Source organism: Plodia interpunctella, chromosome 12 (genome assembly GCF_027563975.2).
Source record: "Plodia interpunctella isolate USDA-ARS_2022_Savannah chromosome 12, ilPloInte3.2, whole genome shotgun sequence".
NCBI lineage: Eukaryota > Metazoa > Arthropoda > Insecta > Lepidoptera > Pyralidae > Plodia > Plodia interpunctella.
In genome coordinates, this window is record NC_071305.1 from 8,602,707 (window position 1) to 8,621,189 (window position 18,483).

Genomic DNA, 18,483 nt, shown 5'->3' on the forward strand with positions numbered 1-18,483 from the left:
AATTATCTGACAAAGCCCAAAATAATGATTGAGCCCTACTCTAATTACTCTCAAAAAAAATAGAGTTATTTTCATATTTTCTTTTTAGTAATTAAAAATTTTTTTTATCTTAAATATTTAATTTACTAAAATAAATTTTGACATATCGCACATCTATAGGCTTTAGGAAACAAGGTAAAAAGTGAACCCACTTAAATACACATATAGGTATGTAAATTCAGCAATTATAACACTCTTTTTCACAGTCTTGTCTCGTGTAGTAAAAATAGTGGCCAGGCCTCATTGCCTCCGTTGCGTTGTCGTCTGTGTGGAGTTTTGAAACGGCAACGCGTTGCGTGGTCGCAGAGAAAGAGGACGAAGCAATTGTCCCGCGGCGTAACTAATAGAACTGAGGGTTGGGAGCGGCGTACTGCGGGTTGGTGACGGAGTTTCTGTTGAGGAATTTGGCGACGTGCGCAACTACGATTCGGTCGCCGCCAACCGTGCGCCAGAACGACCGCGCCGCGTTGCGCACCGCTGCGCTCTGACCGCACTCCTGCAAAAGGGGAAGAAATTTTCACGTGTGCTTGTATGCCCGAAGCCTGGTTCACGTACAAATAAACCTTAAATTGTGAAGATTCGGCTCAGATTTTTTTGGGAAACCCTCTTTGGGAATGCTGTTGTTGGTCAAGGTTTTGTATCTCTTAGCAGATCTTGGCCGAGAAAGTAATTGGGAAAACGCTCCAGATGAGTGTCAGAATATGGTCCTACCTATAAATTTGAAAACATCATTGTCAAGTTGTACATATTTACGCTTCTTGGTCTGATTTTTATATTTATTTAGCTAGGAAATCTCGACAAGTAACAGGTATTTAGTACTTACCGAAGGTATATCTGCTGCAACTGTCACCTGAAACAGGTCACGAGGAATTTATTGAGACATATTTGTATATTGAAGGCATAGAATGAGCATCGCTCGCTTGGTGTAAATCAGCCTTAGCCGTCTGCTAAAGGCCAGGATGCAGAAAGTGGAGAAGGAAAATTAGGATAGCGAGCTTTGGGCTTCGAATCTCTACGAATAGGGTAGAAATCTGAAAAAATAATAGAACACTTACAATTTGCGCTCGACTTGTTGCGGCAATAAAATTATCTATCACGGAACGGAAGGTGCCAAGGTCCTTTTTTTCCTAAAAAATAAATAAACTATTATTTTTCTGAATGTTGCAGAATAGCCTAAAAAATAAAGCTGCTCTTATAGAGCCGCTTCTCAACGAAGAACTGGTGTTATCAGTTCTTTGTCAACCAGAAGAAAGTAACCATTCTGGCGACCATTTTTATAGTCGTATTCCTCATATCTGAGGAACGTGGTCATTACGTGGAAAAAAACAACGACTTTCTTGGAGTAATTATGGATTAATGGAGTAGTTTGTCATTGCCTTTCCATTTCGCACACAAGTTGATAATCAATCAGACTGCAGACTTCCTCACGAGGTTTTCCTCCATCGGAAGCAAGTGGTGGTCGATGAAAAATACTATACATGATTCAGATTGGTTTGCACATTCATGTAGCGCGAGTAGGATTCGAACGTTGAACATCTATCAAATAAACATATAGATGATGGCTAGACTAGTAATTCCAGAATCCCTTACCTGGAGTGAATATAAAACGTCAATGAATGTGCCCGAAGGCACGTCAGGACCGACAATATCCTCTGGTTTTTCTCCTGGATTTTCCCCTGACAACAGGAGTTCACCAGCCTGACAATTTGTTAAAAAAGCTTTTATGTAAAGAAATATCTATTATATCTATACTATTATTATAAAGAGTGAGTTTGTGACTTTGTAACTTTGTATGTTTGAGGCGGGTAATTTCCGAAACCACCAAACCTATTTCAAAAATTCTTTCACCATTAGAAAGGTACATTATCCAAGATTGCTATAGGCTATATTTTATCTCAAAATTCCCATGGGAGCGTAGCCCCGGGCAACATCTAGTTAGGAATAAACGTACAGAAAACCGCACGTCAAATTGTTGCCTTCCATTGAAGTTTAAGCTGTGGAAATAGTGCCGATTTGCAATGATTTTCGGTAGTTTCAAGACCCGTTGACAACAGAAAAATAGGTGGATCATTAAAAAAAAAAGAAGCGTATTTGAGATGTGTGCGTAATTCACAAAGTAGGTGCTTACCTTCGAAACGTCTTGCTCTGCGATGTCCATCATGAGCCTGTCAAAGGTCTCCTGGTAGATGGTGGACATCCAGGATTGCGTGAAGAAGTCGAAGAAGTCCTCTATCAGCCCCATCTATGTAACCAAATAAAACATATTAGTTTGAAATAAATTTACGTAATTAAAATCAGTAGCTTTAAAACCCAGGCTTTGGCTTCATTACAGAAATTTCCAAACTAAGTAAAATTAAATTCGAGTAAGTGTAAATACCTACTTAAATCAACTTCATAAGAATTCTAATTTCAACTGATCTTCAAGATTTAGGCAGACAAAAAAAGAGAGACAATCTAGGTAGTTCTGAGAAAATGGAGGTCTTATTCGGTGTCACTGAAAACCAATATCATGGCCTCGCAAATAGGTACCTACTCATTCAAGTGATGATATATATATATATATATATATATATCTCTATGAAGAGTTAAGATATATTGCGCCGAAATTTAGAAATGGAATAACCTAATAAAAATTACATTGATAATCTTGTCCACTTTTTTGTTAATGTACCTAGTTATTGAATGTACGAATTTCTATTTCTAAAAGAAATCATGCCTGATATCTAGCCAAGAGTTGATTGAACAGCGCCTCGTGTTTGCCGTACAGCTGCGAGAGGATCTCCGTGGAGAAGTATTTCTTCCCGAGACAGGTGACTGCGTCCACGCAGTGAAGCACGTTCACTTGCAGACGGAAGTAGTTACAGCGTTTGTCTGTCACTAGCGTGTGGCCCTGGGAATAAAGGCATATAGCCGTTATCATGGTCAGCGGTGTTAGTCCAGTGGTTGCTTGAGACGCCGGGCGCCGGTGAATCGAATGGTTCCAAGTACGACTCCTGTTGTTTTCCTCGCTTCCGATGAACAAAAACATTGTGAAGATATCTGCACAACATAATGATTTATCGACTAGTGTATCAAATGGAAAAGGCAATTTAGGGTAAATGCTATTTTACCCGATGTGGAAGCGTCAGCTGGACCTCCATTGGAATCTCTGGACCAGGTTTTCTCAGCTTCACGTAGTAATTGGGACCGGGCAGTGTCGCCGACACCATTAACGGTGATTCGAACTTCATGACTGGTTGCCATCTTTGAAGAGAAAAGACATTATATTGACGGGGGTCAACAGCTTCAGAATTGCCCGTTATTTATAGGAAAACAAACAAAATACCGTTTTGCACCATGTGCTCGTATAAACGAGTTATCACGAGTATATCTTATGATAGAGACCATAGAACAGACGCGGATCCAGACTCTAAAAAGGATCTGGTCACAGCCCCCGAGAGTGGTATAAATTCAAAATGACAAAAGATATGATTTAAAAATTGGTGAAATTATTGAGATAGATTGGTACAAATTTAATCAAAGCTGTTGGTATATCGGGGCCACAATAGTGAAACAGCATCTGGCAATCAGTGTCGTCAAGAATATTTGCAACATATCGGATAAACGACATTAACTTAATCCAACATTTGTTAATGTTAAAACCAAATGACGTAAGAACTTTTATTACGTTTCTGGAGTAAGGTACTTTTTAACCAGTTTTTTTTACAATGAATATAATATATTTGTAACTTATATAATGAAATATAAGTTACAAATATTATGCACCCAAATACTTGTCTGGAGAGCACATCATCTCCGTTATATCTTATGTTAGTACAATATTTCATATACCTATTTCGTGTTTACTATCCTTATGTCCTATAGTTACGTCATTTAATAATATATTTAACAAATTCAGACGAATTTGAGACGATTTTTGTGTGCGTGTATAAATAACGTAAACACATACTTCCTCTGGAGTCCAATTGAAAATTGTGTAGCGGACGGAGATATACCGGTTTGAGATGTTCTAAATCTGCAATAGATTTTTTTAATCTGTTTTAGTCAAAATGGCGGTGAAAATATGTTAGTTGGCTATGTCCCTTATATATTTCCCGGTCAGAAAATCATAGCCAAATCTTCAAAATATAATGATAATTTACAACGCGAGCCCTGGGCTTTGGAGTTGTTCCGTATATGCCCAGAACCACTTTATTTTTTTTTTTGGTTTATTCCCTCGTTTTATTAAGGAGGCAAAGGGTACTAGCCCATACAGCATAAGTCTTTTGTATTGAATATCTATATATACCTATAAGAGTGGCCAATATCCACTGAAGAAGAAGGCATAAGCCAAGTCTGTAGTGTGCCCAGAACCACGCGAAAACGAGACAGAGAGAGAGTAAATAGCCTTTATATATATTTCCTTTATCTATGGTAATAGCACAAGTACATTTCTTTTATCTATGGCATACTTATATGATTGTCTATTTATGTATAAACTTACCCTAGTACAGTGGAGCTGGCATTAGGCAACATATCTTTAGGATCTGGTTCGTCGCACATGATGAAGGGGTCCACTTTCCTTAGAAATTGTTTTGCCAACTGTATGGACAGATAGAATCCATTTTAGAGTGTGCGCTATGAAATAAGTTCTATGGCAATATGTATAACTATCAAAATAGATCAACCACGTTACTGTTGGTAGGTTATTAGAGACGATTTTTGTGTGCGTGTATAAATTATTTGTCATATAATAATAACTAATGTATATTGTATATTTTTAGCTCACTGCACGCCTTGGACAACTGTTAGTGCAGTGAGTGACTTTATACATAAATAAATAAAGTTATATAAATGATACCACATTAATCAAAGATATATGAGTGCACGCACGATTTGCATCTTAGGTAGGCATCTACTAATCTTAATTATCTGTCTCTAATGTCTTAATTTTTTTGTAAGCAACTATAGCGGTCTGCGACACAATCGTAACTCTTCCCAGACACTTCCACTACACCATTGCTGGTGCAGGTCAATGATTCATACGGGACATAAGTATCAACCACTTACTTCTACGGATACAGAGAGCTATGTAATAACAATTATACTATCTATATGTACCTACACTCACAAATAAATGATTTGAATGATTGATTGATTACTTACTGTTCTTCTCAGTACTTAAACCCAAAAAACGTCAAAAAGGGCGTGAACATTTTCGTTCAGGGCTGCTAACGCGCGTGGGCCCCTGGTGTTGCAGGCGTCCATAGGTTGCGGTGACCACTTCCCATTTGGTGCTCCGTATACCTATTTGCTCGCTCAGTAGTATAAAAAAACGAGAGTCTTCTGTTCTGCGCTATGGTTCGCCAGTTGATAGCTCCCAATTTACGCTGAATAAAAACACGAGTAATACTTGGGGTTTATCTGCTGCAGGCGGCGAGAAAGGGAAAGAGATAGGGAGAAAGAAAGAGAAAACATCTCACAGCTTCCCCGACATCCTCAGAAGAGTAGTACTTGTGGTTAATACGCTTGGCGTACAATCTTCTAGAGTAGCGCACGCATGTTCCTGCCGCGTAGATGTGAGGGTCGTTCGTCTCGAACTGCGGGCCCACCACGATGCCTCCGTCGTACACAAGTCCGCTTTCGTTTATTGCTGGAAAGTGTATTTTTTGTGTAAATCCTTGTTATGTAGAAGAACGCAAAGCGATAGTAAACTTAAAAAATATATATATCTAGGGAAAATCCGGATTGTTTGGGAGTTGTTCACCTTTATTTTTCTGTTTGTTGTATCTTGTTTAAGTAATACTTATAAAAATTTTAATATAGTAAGTATTCGACAAAGATTTATTAATAGTTTTATTAGCGTGTGTTATGTTTTTGTCTAGTAGGTACTTGTCATTATAATAAATAAATGAGCAGAAAAAGTAAATTTGGTTCGTGGATTTACCTTTGAAAGCATACAAATCAATAGCCTTCAACCCGTAATAAAACAGCGCGAAGCAAGGTAAAAAGATGGCGTGGAGCGGGGCCATTAGGTCGATGGACACGACGTGATTGTTCCGCAGACACCAGCCCACTAGCGAACAGCGTCGGAACTCTGTGATGCCGAGCCTCTTGATGCTCGCCTGGACTCGCGAGTCCACCTGCAAAGGTGTCCTTGGGTATGCATTTTCGAAGATTGAGAACCGAGGATCTTTCAAATTTAAATCCTTTATTCAACATAGTATGATATACCTTAGTCGTCTTATCAAAAATAAATACAATTTAGAAAGACATTTGAATAGCCTATGTATAATATTATTATGTCTCATAACATGAGTAAGACTTCATTTTAAATTACTTTTATGTCAGAATAGTAACAATAGGTACTAGTGGAACTAAGCAAAGAATTGTAAATGAAGATTTGAACAAAGAATTTGACTATGTTTTATTTTAGTTACACTCGCGTACCATTTCGTCGTTGAAGCAGTTGACCCTCATGAGTGTGCTATCTTCGGGCGGGAAGGGCTCGACGAAGGTGATCATGGAGGCCGATATACCCAGTTCCAGCAAGGCTGCCAAGCAGGAGTAGGCTTCCACGCAGTCTCCATATACGATGACCTGGTTGTTTTCGCTCAGGCAACGAGAGGAGTCCTCTATGATGGCAGAAAAAATAATATTTTGACCTACTTATCTTAAATTTTAGAAGGATTCATGGATATAGGATAAATGTCTTGCATTTAACTGTATCTGTAAATAGGTTTTAAAAATATAATAACAATCTTAATTTAAAAAGAGAAGAAATGGCACGAGTACCTATATGCATCGTAAATAAAGTGTTAGCGAAAGACTTGAGATTTAATACAACATAATATCGTAATGCTACGGGTATAGAGTCACACTATCCGTATCTTTTATATGAGCCTATGGTCTGTTTTCTTAATTTTCTTTTCTACACTTTACGCAATGCAGAAGTCCACACATAACCTGGAATGGAACTCACTCGCTTCGGAGATCATCTTGAGCAGCTTCCTCAGGTTGAAGTTAGCCTCGAACAGCGAGTTGACCAGGAACAGGTTGTCGGGTATGTCCGGGGGAGGGGGCACCCGCTCCGGCTGGTACTTCGGGTTGTCCATCAGCATACGTTCGCATGGCTTGCCTTTCCTTATTTAAAATATTAATTTAGTGGTTGTAGAAAAGTCCATGGCGTGTCATTATCGGCATACCCTTATCCCACTTTACGTGGGGTCGGTAGATCATGTCGGTTTCCTCCACTTTATCCTGTCTAATGCTAACCGATCTGTTCCAAGAAACAGAGAATATCAGTGTACCATTTAAGATTCTGTGACAAAAATGATCCTATATTCATAACATTTCATTTTATAAATGACATGTTATTTTATTTCTTGTACTCATTAGTTAAAATTGACGGAGGAGATTATGTAAACAAACGTAAAATGACAACAAAACTTACTCTATTTCTTTGACGAGTTCAAGGGAGTCGCACAAATATTCCGGATGCTGGTATTGTTGGCCGCAAGTTAAAACCAAGTCATCATAGAACTTGACTCCTCCACCTTTCAAACGAATGCATTTTTTTTGCCTAGAACAAACGAACGTTGTAAATATCTTTGCAACCGTTACATGTCTTTACCTAGATCATCTTCATCTCAAGAAGATCTTATCGGTATTGGCAGTAAAACAAAGATTTACCTGTCAATATTAATCATGACAGCGGACATGACGTCGACGTAAAAGTAGAAGGGCACGCTCTTGAGGTAGCGGTCGGTGTAGCGGCCCACGCGAGGCACGCACGTGTCCGCCGCCTTGAGGCACTCCGCCACGGCCGGCAGCCCGTGTTCCGTCACCAGCGTCACGTTGGAGAACGTCAGGTAGCCCGACGTGGCGCTGCTTGCAGCATAATGGAGGTTAATTTAAGGTTACGTTAGCAATGTGATGATGGTTTTGTAAGGACCTTTGATGAAGTCTTTGTAAGGACGTTCATGATACAATGTCACTAAACTTATGTTAGACCGCTCGTGATGTCACTGTATCGCTACGACAACGCGAAAGCTTTTTGAATATTTACGATCTGGGATGAGATCATTAAATATTTTGAATAAAATATAAGTCTGTTCTAAGCGACAAAATGTTTATGTACTGCCCATTTTGATGGCTAAACTCAAGTTTATCACCCCATAATGAGAGTTTCCAGAAAGGCGAGCCCAGTGCGACTGGCGCCGACCACAACGATGCTGTTGTTGACGAACACACGGGGCATTGACGTCAGAGGACGCTCCAATACCCACAACGCGAAGGGGACCGCCCTGGGGAAATTACAATACGTTTTTTACCTGACTATTTCGTTGAAAAGGTGGTGATGAGCGAAGGCGGAGGAAATTGGAAAAATACTGAGCATAAATAATTCATGTGTTATGCTATGCTTAAAGCTGAGGAAGAATTACTTAAGAACGTTGAGAAGTCAAGTTTTAGCCAAATATTATATAACTTTCTTGTCTAAAATACATTTGGAAGCAGTAAAAGACGAGTAAGTAAGTGATATCTGTGTCAAGAGAACGACTTATTTTTCTCTTCATGTATAAGTATAATGATAGGCAAGAGAGATTTGTCAGAATCGTGGCAAGTGAAAATACTTAGTCTCTGCCTATTCCCAAGAGAAACTGGTGTGATATGTGTATGTAAAAGTTCCATAAATGCATTGACGACGTTCAAGTTGGTATTCTAATTGATGATGGGTTGAATTCTAATTAGTATTTCTACAGCCAACCCATCGGTACTAACAAGTCATGAGACAGCTTGTCCAAGTCCTTATTCCCAGTGATGTTGGGCACGGTGCGCCGCGGGTGCACTGGCGTCATGTGCGTGGCTAGCGACATCAGGTTGCGACTTGGACCCTTGATGACAAATCCATATGGTATAGAAAAAAAAATGCGTTTTGTCTTTTTAAATTATGCTTATGCACCTATATATAGACGGTCCTACACTGATGCTAAAAAGTTCAGGCCAAAAGTCTGCCCACGACCTATCGTAAGTACTAGGTCATCGCTTTATTGAGAGATCATTGCTCTGCAGTGGGGAAAGACTTAGACAGTGGACTAATAAAAGAAAACTTGTTACTCATGTGATTAGGGCTCCTGAAATACGATTTTTATTTCGATGCTTTTCGAACTGTTCATAGCTGCACTGAAAGACGTGTATGTATAGAGTTTATTACCACATCTCCTTTGGCGAAGAGGCGGCAAAGCCAGAAAAGCGTGGTGAACTGCGAGTGCCGCAAGATCTCCCGCATGTACCAGCGACCGTGGGGCTCCAATGCTGGAGACATCACGCCAGCCACCACCTGACATATTCATAATTAATTACATGACCTTAAACTTTAGGAATCAACTTCTGAACATGGCGAACTGTTTATTACTTTACTTTATTTTATTTTATATTTATTTATTTTGTGTTATGGATCTTGTGTCTGCAATAAAGAATTATTATTATTATTATTTTTATCTCCTTTTGGGATTCACGGCACATAGTCCGGTCCTTTGAGAGGCCGAGGATATGGATCCAACACGTAGAGGCCCTTTGGAGAATTTTGATGTTGTGTAGGGACCCGCTCCCGGATATACCAATGAAATGATTTGCCCATGAGCAGGTCTCGGCGGGAGTGTGAACTATTGCAGAATAATGGATAGAAGTACTGGTCTATAGAATGAAATTTGGATGGACTGAGAATGGGCTATTGCAAAGAGTTCGGTCACCTGCCATAATTATTATTTGTTTACCGATAGTGATTGCTGACTGATAGTTTGATAATTGAATAGAATTTTCCATTGATTTATTTAATCGAATACGCATTGAGTGCAATATAACTAACTGTTGCGTCAGTCCCAGCCCGCCGTGGCTCGGCATCCAAATCGTACTGCATGCGGATACCAGCACCGTCCGTCAGTGGCCTGAAAGATGAGATATTTTGTTTTGTAGTATATAGCATATTGAAATAAACTTGACATCATTATCATTTCTCGCAGTATTTTATAGAAAAATCTACTAACCCAATAACTATGACCCCGATAGGCTGCTTCTCACTGAGCAATACAAACGAGAGAAGACTCTTAGACGTGAGAGTGGATTCGAACAGGTCTCCGAGCGACTGCGGACGAGGAGCGTGCTCAAGGATGTCGCTCACAATCTTTTCCACGTCGTGACCTTCACCAGGTCGAACGGCTACGGTGCTGGTAGGAAACAAGAAATTATATAATTCTATGATATTACGATAACAATGAAATTTTATGAAAAATGTGATTCACCGTCCACATAGTTGAAATTATAATCGTAATTATTGCATTTGGTGCAATACGTACCCTCTAACCGAGTTGACGTGAGCTACGTAGAGAGTCTCGTTAATAAATCTCATCCTGTTTCCGTATGGTGTCACCAACTGGAAACGTCAATGGAAATTTTAGCTACGATCCCATAGATAATACAAAATACATATTTGTAAATCACACTAACACACCATACTTCTTATATTTACTTCTATTTATCACTATCAGTAATTTTTTGACGTCAATGAGTGATGCGAGATGGTACTTCTAAGCTGAAAAAGTATTTTGTCCTGATTTTGAATATCGCGGTGAAATCCCAGTGGCAGTGGTTAAAACTAAGCCCATAGTCGAAAGGTCCTAGGTTCGAATCCTATTCGTGTCACATGAGTTTGTATACCAATATAAATAATGTATAGTAGTTTTCGCAGACCACCACTTCAGGTGAAGAGAAACATTGTAAGGAAACCTGCACACTGGTAAACTGATCTGATTAGCTCACTATAGTGTGTACGCCACTAGATGGTGATGATTATGTCAGATGCCTTTGATAAAATATAGCATACTCGATAAAGAAAAAAGACTAAATTTACCGTAAAGTGATCAAGCAGAGGAAACGAAGGATGATTGGATGGCAGGCACAATATACAGTAGTCTCTAGTAGGAAACAGTTCATAGGCTGCTTCTAATATGTCGAACCCATATCTTAAATATGAAAAAAATTACAGAATAAGTATTTAACAAAAAATCATTAAGTACCTACTTATCTCATGGAAAAGATTTTCGAATTCAGAGTAATCCCTCAGGGTTGGCTTAAAAATACCCTTTAAATTTTGAAGTTTCTGCTGATGATATTATAACCGGACTGCTTCATGTCAAATGCTCTTTGAGAATGATGTGTGAATGTTCCCAACAGCTGCAAAGGTTTTTCATCCCTTAGTCGCCTCGTACGATTTCCAACGGTGACTATGGTGTGATCTTATTCTAAGAAGGGAGTCACATGCATAGAGTTGTTTTGCTTCATCATTGAAAAAATACTTACTTATGAGGAATTGATTTATTTTTCCGAAAGACTCAAAATCATTAACTGTTTGGTGTGTTTTATATAAGTAAAAACACTTTATTGCACTAAAAAGGAAACACAAATATATACAATTTAAAATAATGATACAACTAGGAAGGCCTTATTGCTAGTGCAATCTCTTCCGAAATGTAATCTCTTGGGGTAAGGAGATATGAATATAAATGATGGTGCTTAGAGTAATGAGAATTTTTTGACATAGTCGATGTCCGAGTAGTTGACATGACATACCTCTCATCATAATCAGGGTGCATAGCAAACAGCTCCAGAAGGAAAGCGTTGGGTGCGCCGACGTAGCGGTTAGGTTCAGGTGTTTTGTTCGCCGTTGGGGAGAACGTTGGCGCTTGAGCTGTCGAAGTTATTGACTAAATCCAGTTATAGTTATATAAGGCGTAATTTCAGAAAAAGTTATAGACATCGTCATAAACTTTAATTTCGTTCATAATAGACAAACGCGTATTGGAAATAGATGATGAGGAACGGGACAGTGGCTTAATATATTTTGTCCCTTATCATCTGCGAGGTAACTATTGAACACATAGGTATAGATAGGGAAGGAATATTTTCATCTCATGTGGCTACGCTTACTCATTGTATATATATATCGTTTTCTTTGTCTCAGATATGACGCAAGTAACGGAAAAAGTGAGCGTGATATCATATCAAGAAAGAAAAATGTACACACATTTGATATAATAAAAAAGTTTGTCCATTCCATCTTCTGCACTATTCCTACCTTCTTCTGAATCTAAGTCTTTCTATCGTTACTCTATTGCGTCCGCGATCTTCCTCTCTTTCTATAGCCTCTTTGAGAATGCCATGACATGTTTGAACATAGAAACAGAGGAGCCCCTTGTCCAGCATTGGGATAATAAAGGTTAACTAAAAACTTACAATTCTTCTTAGTTTTATTATTTTTCGGCTTCTCCTCATCGACTGATTTCTTTTTGGCTGTCATGGCTATTTTATTTGTAATGCTGTCAGCTACTCTGTAAATGGAACACATCATTTAAATAATATGTCAAAGGGCGATGTAATGTTGACGAGATTTTTATCGATGTGGGCTAGAGGTGTTCTAGTGCGGAACCACACTTTACAAAAGTAAATACCGACCCTTCCATGTTCCTGTAGCTGAGGACTTCAGGCACCCTGAGAAGATCGGTGTCAATGTTTATGATATCAAACTCCAGTTCCTCTTCCTCATCCTCGAGCAGATTCAGGATCTCCAGTTGGCTGGCCGCGTACGAGACCGGCTGGCGGCCTGCCTGCGCCGCTTGCGCCTGCGCAACGGCTTCGATACCCTCCGCAAAGCCCTCGTCTTCCGCTGTCCATGTCACCTTAAATTTTACAGATATCTGTACGACCGTATTTTTTGCCGTGCCCACTTCACGATTGATTAGATCAGTTTGATTAGATCAGTAAGCTGAATGTAATTTTATTTGTAACAAGCATTAAACATGGAAGATGTTTATTGAATGTTCTTTACATTAAGGTAAAATAGGAAGAGAAGAAAAACAAAGAAGATATGGATGTATTGCGTCAAAGAAACTGTGAATAGGAAGGAAGTGTTGTTTAATTGAAATGCCAAGTGACATAGCTAATTGGAAATAAGATAACATACTTTACCGATAAGTAGGAAAAAGAAGAAAATGAAGAATATGTATTACATTTGCGAAAGTTTCGATGTGAGTGATGTTTGTTGCACAATCACGGAAAATCTACTCGACCGATTTCGTTGGAATACGGTACAGTTTGGTTTCTACCTTGAAATTCCCACGGGAGCAATTCGAGTGCAGCATTTAATAACATTAATACCAACACCAAAATGGCTTACTCTGGACTTTGCATCCTTCATTTTCATAGCAGAGTCGTATTTGTTGATGCTGAAGAGTTCTGAAGGTGTTGTCGTCATGCTTAGTGATATACTGGAACAAGTAAACCACTCAGCTATCAACTTCAATACAGCAAGAGTTAAGAAATCAGTGAGCCTTACAAATTAGTTTAATATGATGTTTTACACTTGACAGCTCACCTTGGTAATAAGCCAGTGCTGAAAAAAAAACAAAAATAGAAAAATATTTAATTGGATTTTAAGTCTAATAATAATGAAGTTAGGAGTGTGCGGAGTCGATTTTTTGTATGAGATTTTACCGCTTTATGAGAATACCGCTTTTGGTAGCTCTTTGTTGTCAATTCTCAATTTATATAAATATATATTTATTTATTATGAAATTTGATGGACCTTACATTGTAACTAGGAGACGCCCGCTAAGAAAGGATTTTTAAAAATTCCATTTCTAAGGGGGTGAAATAGTTAACTTCGTAATTTATGAATTGATGAAACTTTAGATTAAAAAAAATCATAATGCATTAATTGTCTTTTGACAATTGCAATGCTATGGGGGTGTAACAGCGGGTGGAAGTTTAAATGAAACATAATAATTTTTGAAGAGAGATCAAAATGAGAACGTGACACGTCGTGGAATATAAAACGGGATGTGTTATGGGAAACACGTTGCAGGAAATGGGATATGATGTGTAGCAAAAACAGATTAAGACGAAGCGGGAATAGGAATCGAACACGTTGCGGAAAACAGTACGGGACATATTGTGGGATACGTGACGAGATACATAGAAGAACACGAAGCGGAAATCAAAACGTGAAACGGGATTGAAAACTAAAGACGAGAAACCATGCGAAACAAATAAATTTCACCACTCCATAAGAATATGCGATATGCGACGCCGCAGGCAATAGGTAGCGTAACATACATGTAAAGGTAACGCACTAAAGTTCCGTTTTCAATTAACGTTATTTTATCTTACTGGAGCCATTTAGTCTGATCTGGATGAAGATCGGCACAAAGATGGAGCTTTAAAGAGTACGTAGGCTTTATACGGATACCGCATATTTGGGAAAATATGCGGTATCCGTGATTTGAGTTAGCACCGAGGAAGTCGTGTGCAAAAGGTATTTTCGAATAAATAAAAAGATCATAAAGGAATAAAATAAAGCGCGCTTCTCCAGCTTCCTGAACCAAACAATCTTCACAAAATAACAAGAAACATAGATAAAGTATCACCTGATATTAGATTCGTAGTCTGCGCTGGGTCGCTGGAACGGGACCGTTGTGTGGTGTCGCAGGCCCGCGAACGGAGATAGCTCAAAATTCTCCTCCAGGGCTTCGAAGTTGATCTGTGTGTTTATACACATCACGCCCACGGCTAATTCTTTATGCTGGTGGTGAAATATCATCATCGTTGTTAACCCAACCACCAAAATTTGCTTGGTAATACTGGGCTATTACCGAAAACCCCTAATTCTTGTCATTTATTTAAATGGATTTGTTATACATGTCACATGCGTATTAACTTATCTTTGAAAATAATAATGAGATGAAAAAATTCGAGCGGGAATCGATCTTGTCATTTTTTTCCTCGATAAAGTACGTGAATCTGGATAGCCTTCCTCATAATGTTTACTACTTACTTGACTACCAAATATAGATATGTAATGATCTCAGATTTTTGTACTATCAAACAATTAAGCTTCTCTGTTTTGCAAGTAATAATCGATAGTGATATCCATATTAAATTAGCATTTATGTCGGATTCGCTCATTGCGTTGTTCTTATGTGTATTTGGTTGAAATACTATTACCACCTGTATGTATTACCTCGCAGACCAGCAACACCCTCTCATACTCTGGGTGCCTGGAGATGAGCTCACTGACGTAGAATTCTCCATACATTTCCTTGAGACGGGTTGATTGGTAGTTGATTATTGGCACTATATCGTCATTGTCTGCTTCTCTGACCACAGAATACAAATATAAAAATGTACATTTTACTATATTGTTAACATAGGTACTTTAAAATTAATGGATAATGAAAAGCACTGGGTAAATTAACGAAAACTGCTTCTAAAATAACCGCCTTTACAGAATACTTTGCATATGTCAAATCGGTGTTACGATATGGTCTTAATTTGGGGAATCTAACGTGGCCTCAACAGCTGGGTGATACTGACACAGCTCGCCTGACACGCAAGCGAGGGCTGACGTCCACCCTGTCAGCGATGCATAGCGTCGGCAGCTGGTCTCCTGGCACGCCTCGCTCCATGGCTGTCACACGTCTGAATGCACCTTCCACGCGCGACTGACCAGGTACTAGCACTGGACAAACAGGGAATAATTAAAATGTTATGTCGACGTCAATTGATTAATCGATTACGAATATGAACCTTTAATACTACAGGTGGTCAATCGACCATGCGCGCTTTGGTTGGATAGTCAATCTAGCACTCGATTACTTACGCGGATATGAAATCAGAGTCTTGACCATCCCAATGTAATGGACATAGGGGTCATGCATGAAGACAGACTTGAGCATGTTGTCCACTAGGTCGCGGCCGTACTGATTGTTGAAACAGAGCAAGTGGATCCATAGGGTATTCCTAGCGTTCAATTCGATAGTTCTGTCAAAATAAAACGTTTTATATTTTTGCGGACTTACTACTGAGCTTTCGAAAGAGTGTTAAACATTTAATTCATCACTTAGATTATCTAATGTGATAATGCTATAAGAATGGACTTTCGGACTAGCCTAGTCGGCTGATAGGAAACAATAGCTTTCCCAATGACAGACGTTAATTTTGAAGATTCGGAAATTATTTTGCAATCGTTCGGCAGTTCTAAAATCACAGCCGATTCTTCAAAAGTTTGAGGCTCTTTTTTTACAGTGCGAGAGAGAGAAAGAGATACTGCGATAAGAAATGGCTAAAAACATATTTAAATATATAAACATATTTAAATATTTTTATAATTTCACTCGAGACAGGATTAAAGATTTGAAGTAAAATATGAATATTTGGTTTATATTAAACAATTTCACAAATAGAAAAAAATCATAATATTAAGTACATACGTTAACTTTTTAGAATGAATAAAGGTTTGGAGCTTCGTAGCCGCCTACGAAGCTCTACATGCGTGCTACACTATGCCTACGAGATACTACGAGTCTGATCTGCTACGCAAAAAATACATATTATGATTTTTTAAGCATGTAGTTATCGTCCTAGAATAGTATATAACTACATACTTAGCGACATGCATGCATATCGATGTTTAAGTATAAGAATAAGGCACACGTCAGGCAGCCAGTCATAAAATCAGAGTCGGCTTCAAGTATCGCAGCCGCGAATACAAACCTTGAAAAAGTAACAGACCGACTTTTACATTTATAATTTTAAGTAGGATTTGGATATTTACTTGTATTTAGTCCATATGTATCCTTCCCAAGCACCCGGATGGATTGACGGAATTAATGGATAGTCTTTAATGCCTAGAAACCCTATTATAGTGTTGTTGATATCCAACTGGCAGATAGAGAGCACACCGTTTTCTCTGAAATAAAAATTATATCCTAGATTACTCTTTATCTAGACTACATTTGTCAGACATTTGCCTATGTCTCTAATCTTCGATTCGGTCCCCGGTCGGGTCATGATGGAAAATGATCTTTTTCTGTTCTTGGATGTTTATCAATATATGTATATGTTATAAAATATAGTATCGTTGTGTTAGTATCCCATAACATAAGTCTAGAACTTACTTTGGGGCTAGCTCAATCTGTGTGATTTGTCCTAATATATTTATTTATCTTAGCGTCTTTACAGATTCTTTTCTTAAAAAAAAGTCGGAACCGGAAGCCGTCTTCTCTAGAAGACGACGATGTGTCAACTCGACTATATTTGTGAGGACCAATACAGCACTATATATCGATTTAACCGCAGTCTTCTATTGGGGGTTGATTCTCTAAATCATTCATTAATTTTTAATTTTAGGTAGCGGTGTAATTAGCTTAACCTACTTATATCTGGAAAAAAAAATCTTTTGCTGAAAATTCATTTTCAGACGTCGGGCGGAGTCACAGAGTCGGCAACCATTTTTTAGTTCAGAACAAACCCTAGTTAAAAGTGAAATATAATATGGACAAAGTAATATAAGGAATCCAATAAGGCAACAACTCCCGAGTGACTGAAATTGAAAACAGAAACTAAGAGGATTTTGCCGAGCAGTGGGAGCTGATAGCTACATAAAAACATTATCTGTATGGACCAAAGTTTGACTATTTTATAATGCTATATCACTATTGTACTTTTACAAGTTGTATGTTTGTGGAATTAAGCTTAATAAATAAATCTAACTATTGTAAAGGCGAAAGTTTGTGAGTATATTTGTTACTTCTTCACGCTCAAACGACTAGATCAATTTTTACGAAATTTGCTAATGAACTAGTTCATACCTTGGGTTAACAAATAGGGTACTTTTATCTATAAATTACTCAATTCTCTTAGGATTCTCTTTGTGCAAAAAGTCTCATGGTCAAGGGCGCTTTGTAAAGTAGTTGGTGCTGAACATAATAAAATTAAAAACGTGAGTAACCGTTTAAAGAATACAATGTTAGAAATCTTACAACAGGGCATTGACATCAGAAATGGAATCAATCCTGAAGGTCATTGCCATGGGCTTGTTGATCATGGCCATAATGAAGGGCGCGTCATCTTTGCACGCGAATCGGATGCGGCTGAGAGCCGGCGGGTGGTAGAAACGACCTGCCCCGGCCATTTTCTGCTAAGGACTTCTAGATTCTTTCCTGGGAGACCGAGGGGATTATCCCATTGCTGTCAATCACAAGATTTGACATTTACGTCATGAGAGCATAGAGGTTTTAAAAAAAGTTTTAGATCGGTTAATAAATTTGATAAGAAAATTAATATAAAAAAAACTTTTCAAAGTATCCAAATATTTTGTCATTTAAGACGTATTTTTCATTCATTAAGTGCTCTTTACACTACTTATTTATTGCGTAAGTTTTGTTTAACCAATTACAAAAAGTAAAGAGTGTTTGTTTACATTTGCAATAGTTTCTCTCGGAAGTAAACTCCGCGGCTTGTAAACGGTCAATTATATCGTAATACGAATAAATGACAAGGATACTGGACTAAATTAGGAAGTATTTCATTATTTTGACCAACATATACTGCAGATGGGGCTCTTTCACCGGG

The 18,483-nt window shown here is 38.4% G+C and overlaps 1 protein-coding gene across 1 annotated transcript; it reads right to left on the reverse strand.

Annotated features, from left to right (window-relative positions):
• Positions 1–379: 379 nt before the first annotated feature.
• Positions 380–18,117, reverse strand: LOC128674486 (cilia- and flagella-associated protein 61-like). The gene is made up of 33 exons (XM_053753008.1): positions 17,892–18,117; positions 16,685–16,819; positions 15,731–15,891; positions 15,445–15,589; positions 15,092–15,227; positions 14,499–14,653; positions 13,448–13,465; positions 13,250–13,340; positions 12,529–12,752; positions 12,310–12,404; positions 11,647–11,764; positions 10,928–11,039; positions 10,374–10,450; positions 10,065–10,244; positions 9,887–9,965; positions 9,233–9,358; positions 8,800–8,912; positions 8,193–8,324; positions 7,711–7,905; positions 7,472–7,600; positions 7,001–7,161; positions 6,469–6,653; positions 5,966–6,161; positions 5,502–5,671; positions 4,523–4,620; positions 3,989–4,054; positions 3,150–3,282; positions 2,756–2,929; positions 2,168–2,281; positions 1,630–1,737; positions 1,095–1,166; positions 863–889; positions 380–535 (listed from the first exon to the last, which is right to left on the reverse strand). Exons 1-33 carry the CDS (start codon positions 18,041–18,043, stop codon positions 380–382), a joined length of 4,233 nt encoding a protein of 1,410 aa, XP_053608983.1. The 5' UTR covers positions 18,044–18,117.
• Positions 18,118–18,483: the final 366 nt, after the last annotated feature.

Bases quoted from the DNA above. Each gene is read 5' to 3' on its own strand.
- LOC128674486 (XM_053753008.1), bottom strand. From the start codon at position 18,043: ATGGCCGGGGCAGGTCGTTTCTACCACCCGCCGGCTCTCAGCCGCATC. The intron at 8,325-8,799 runs GTTAGTACCGAT...TAATTTCCCCAG, and splicing joins GACAAGCTGTCTCATGACTT to GGCGGTCCCCTTCGCGTTGT. The intron at 7,906-8,192 runs GTGATAAACTTG...TGCTGCAAGCAG, and splicing joins CTGGAAACTCTCATTATGGG to CGCCACGTCGGGCTACCTGA.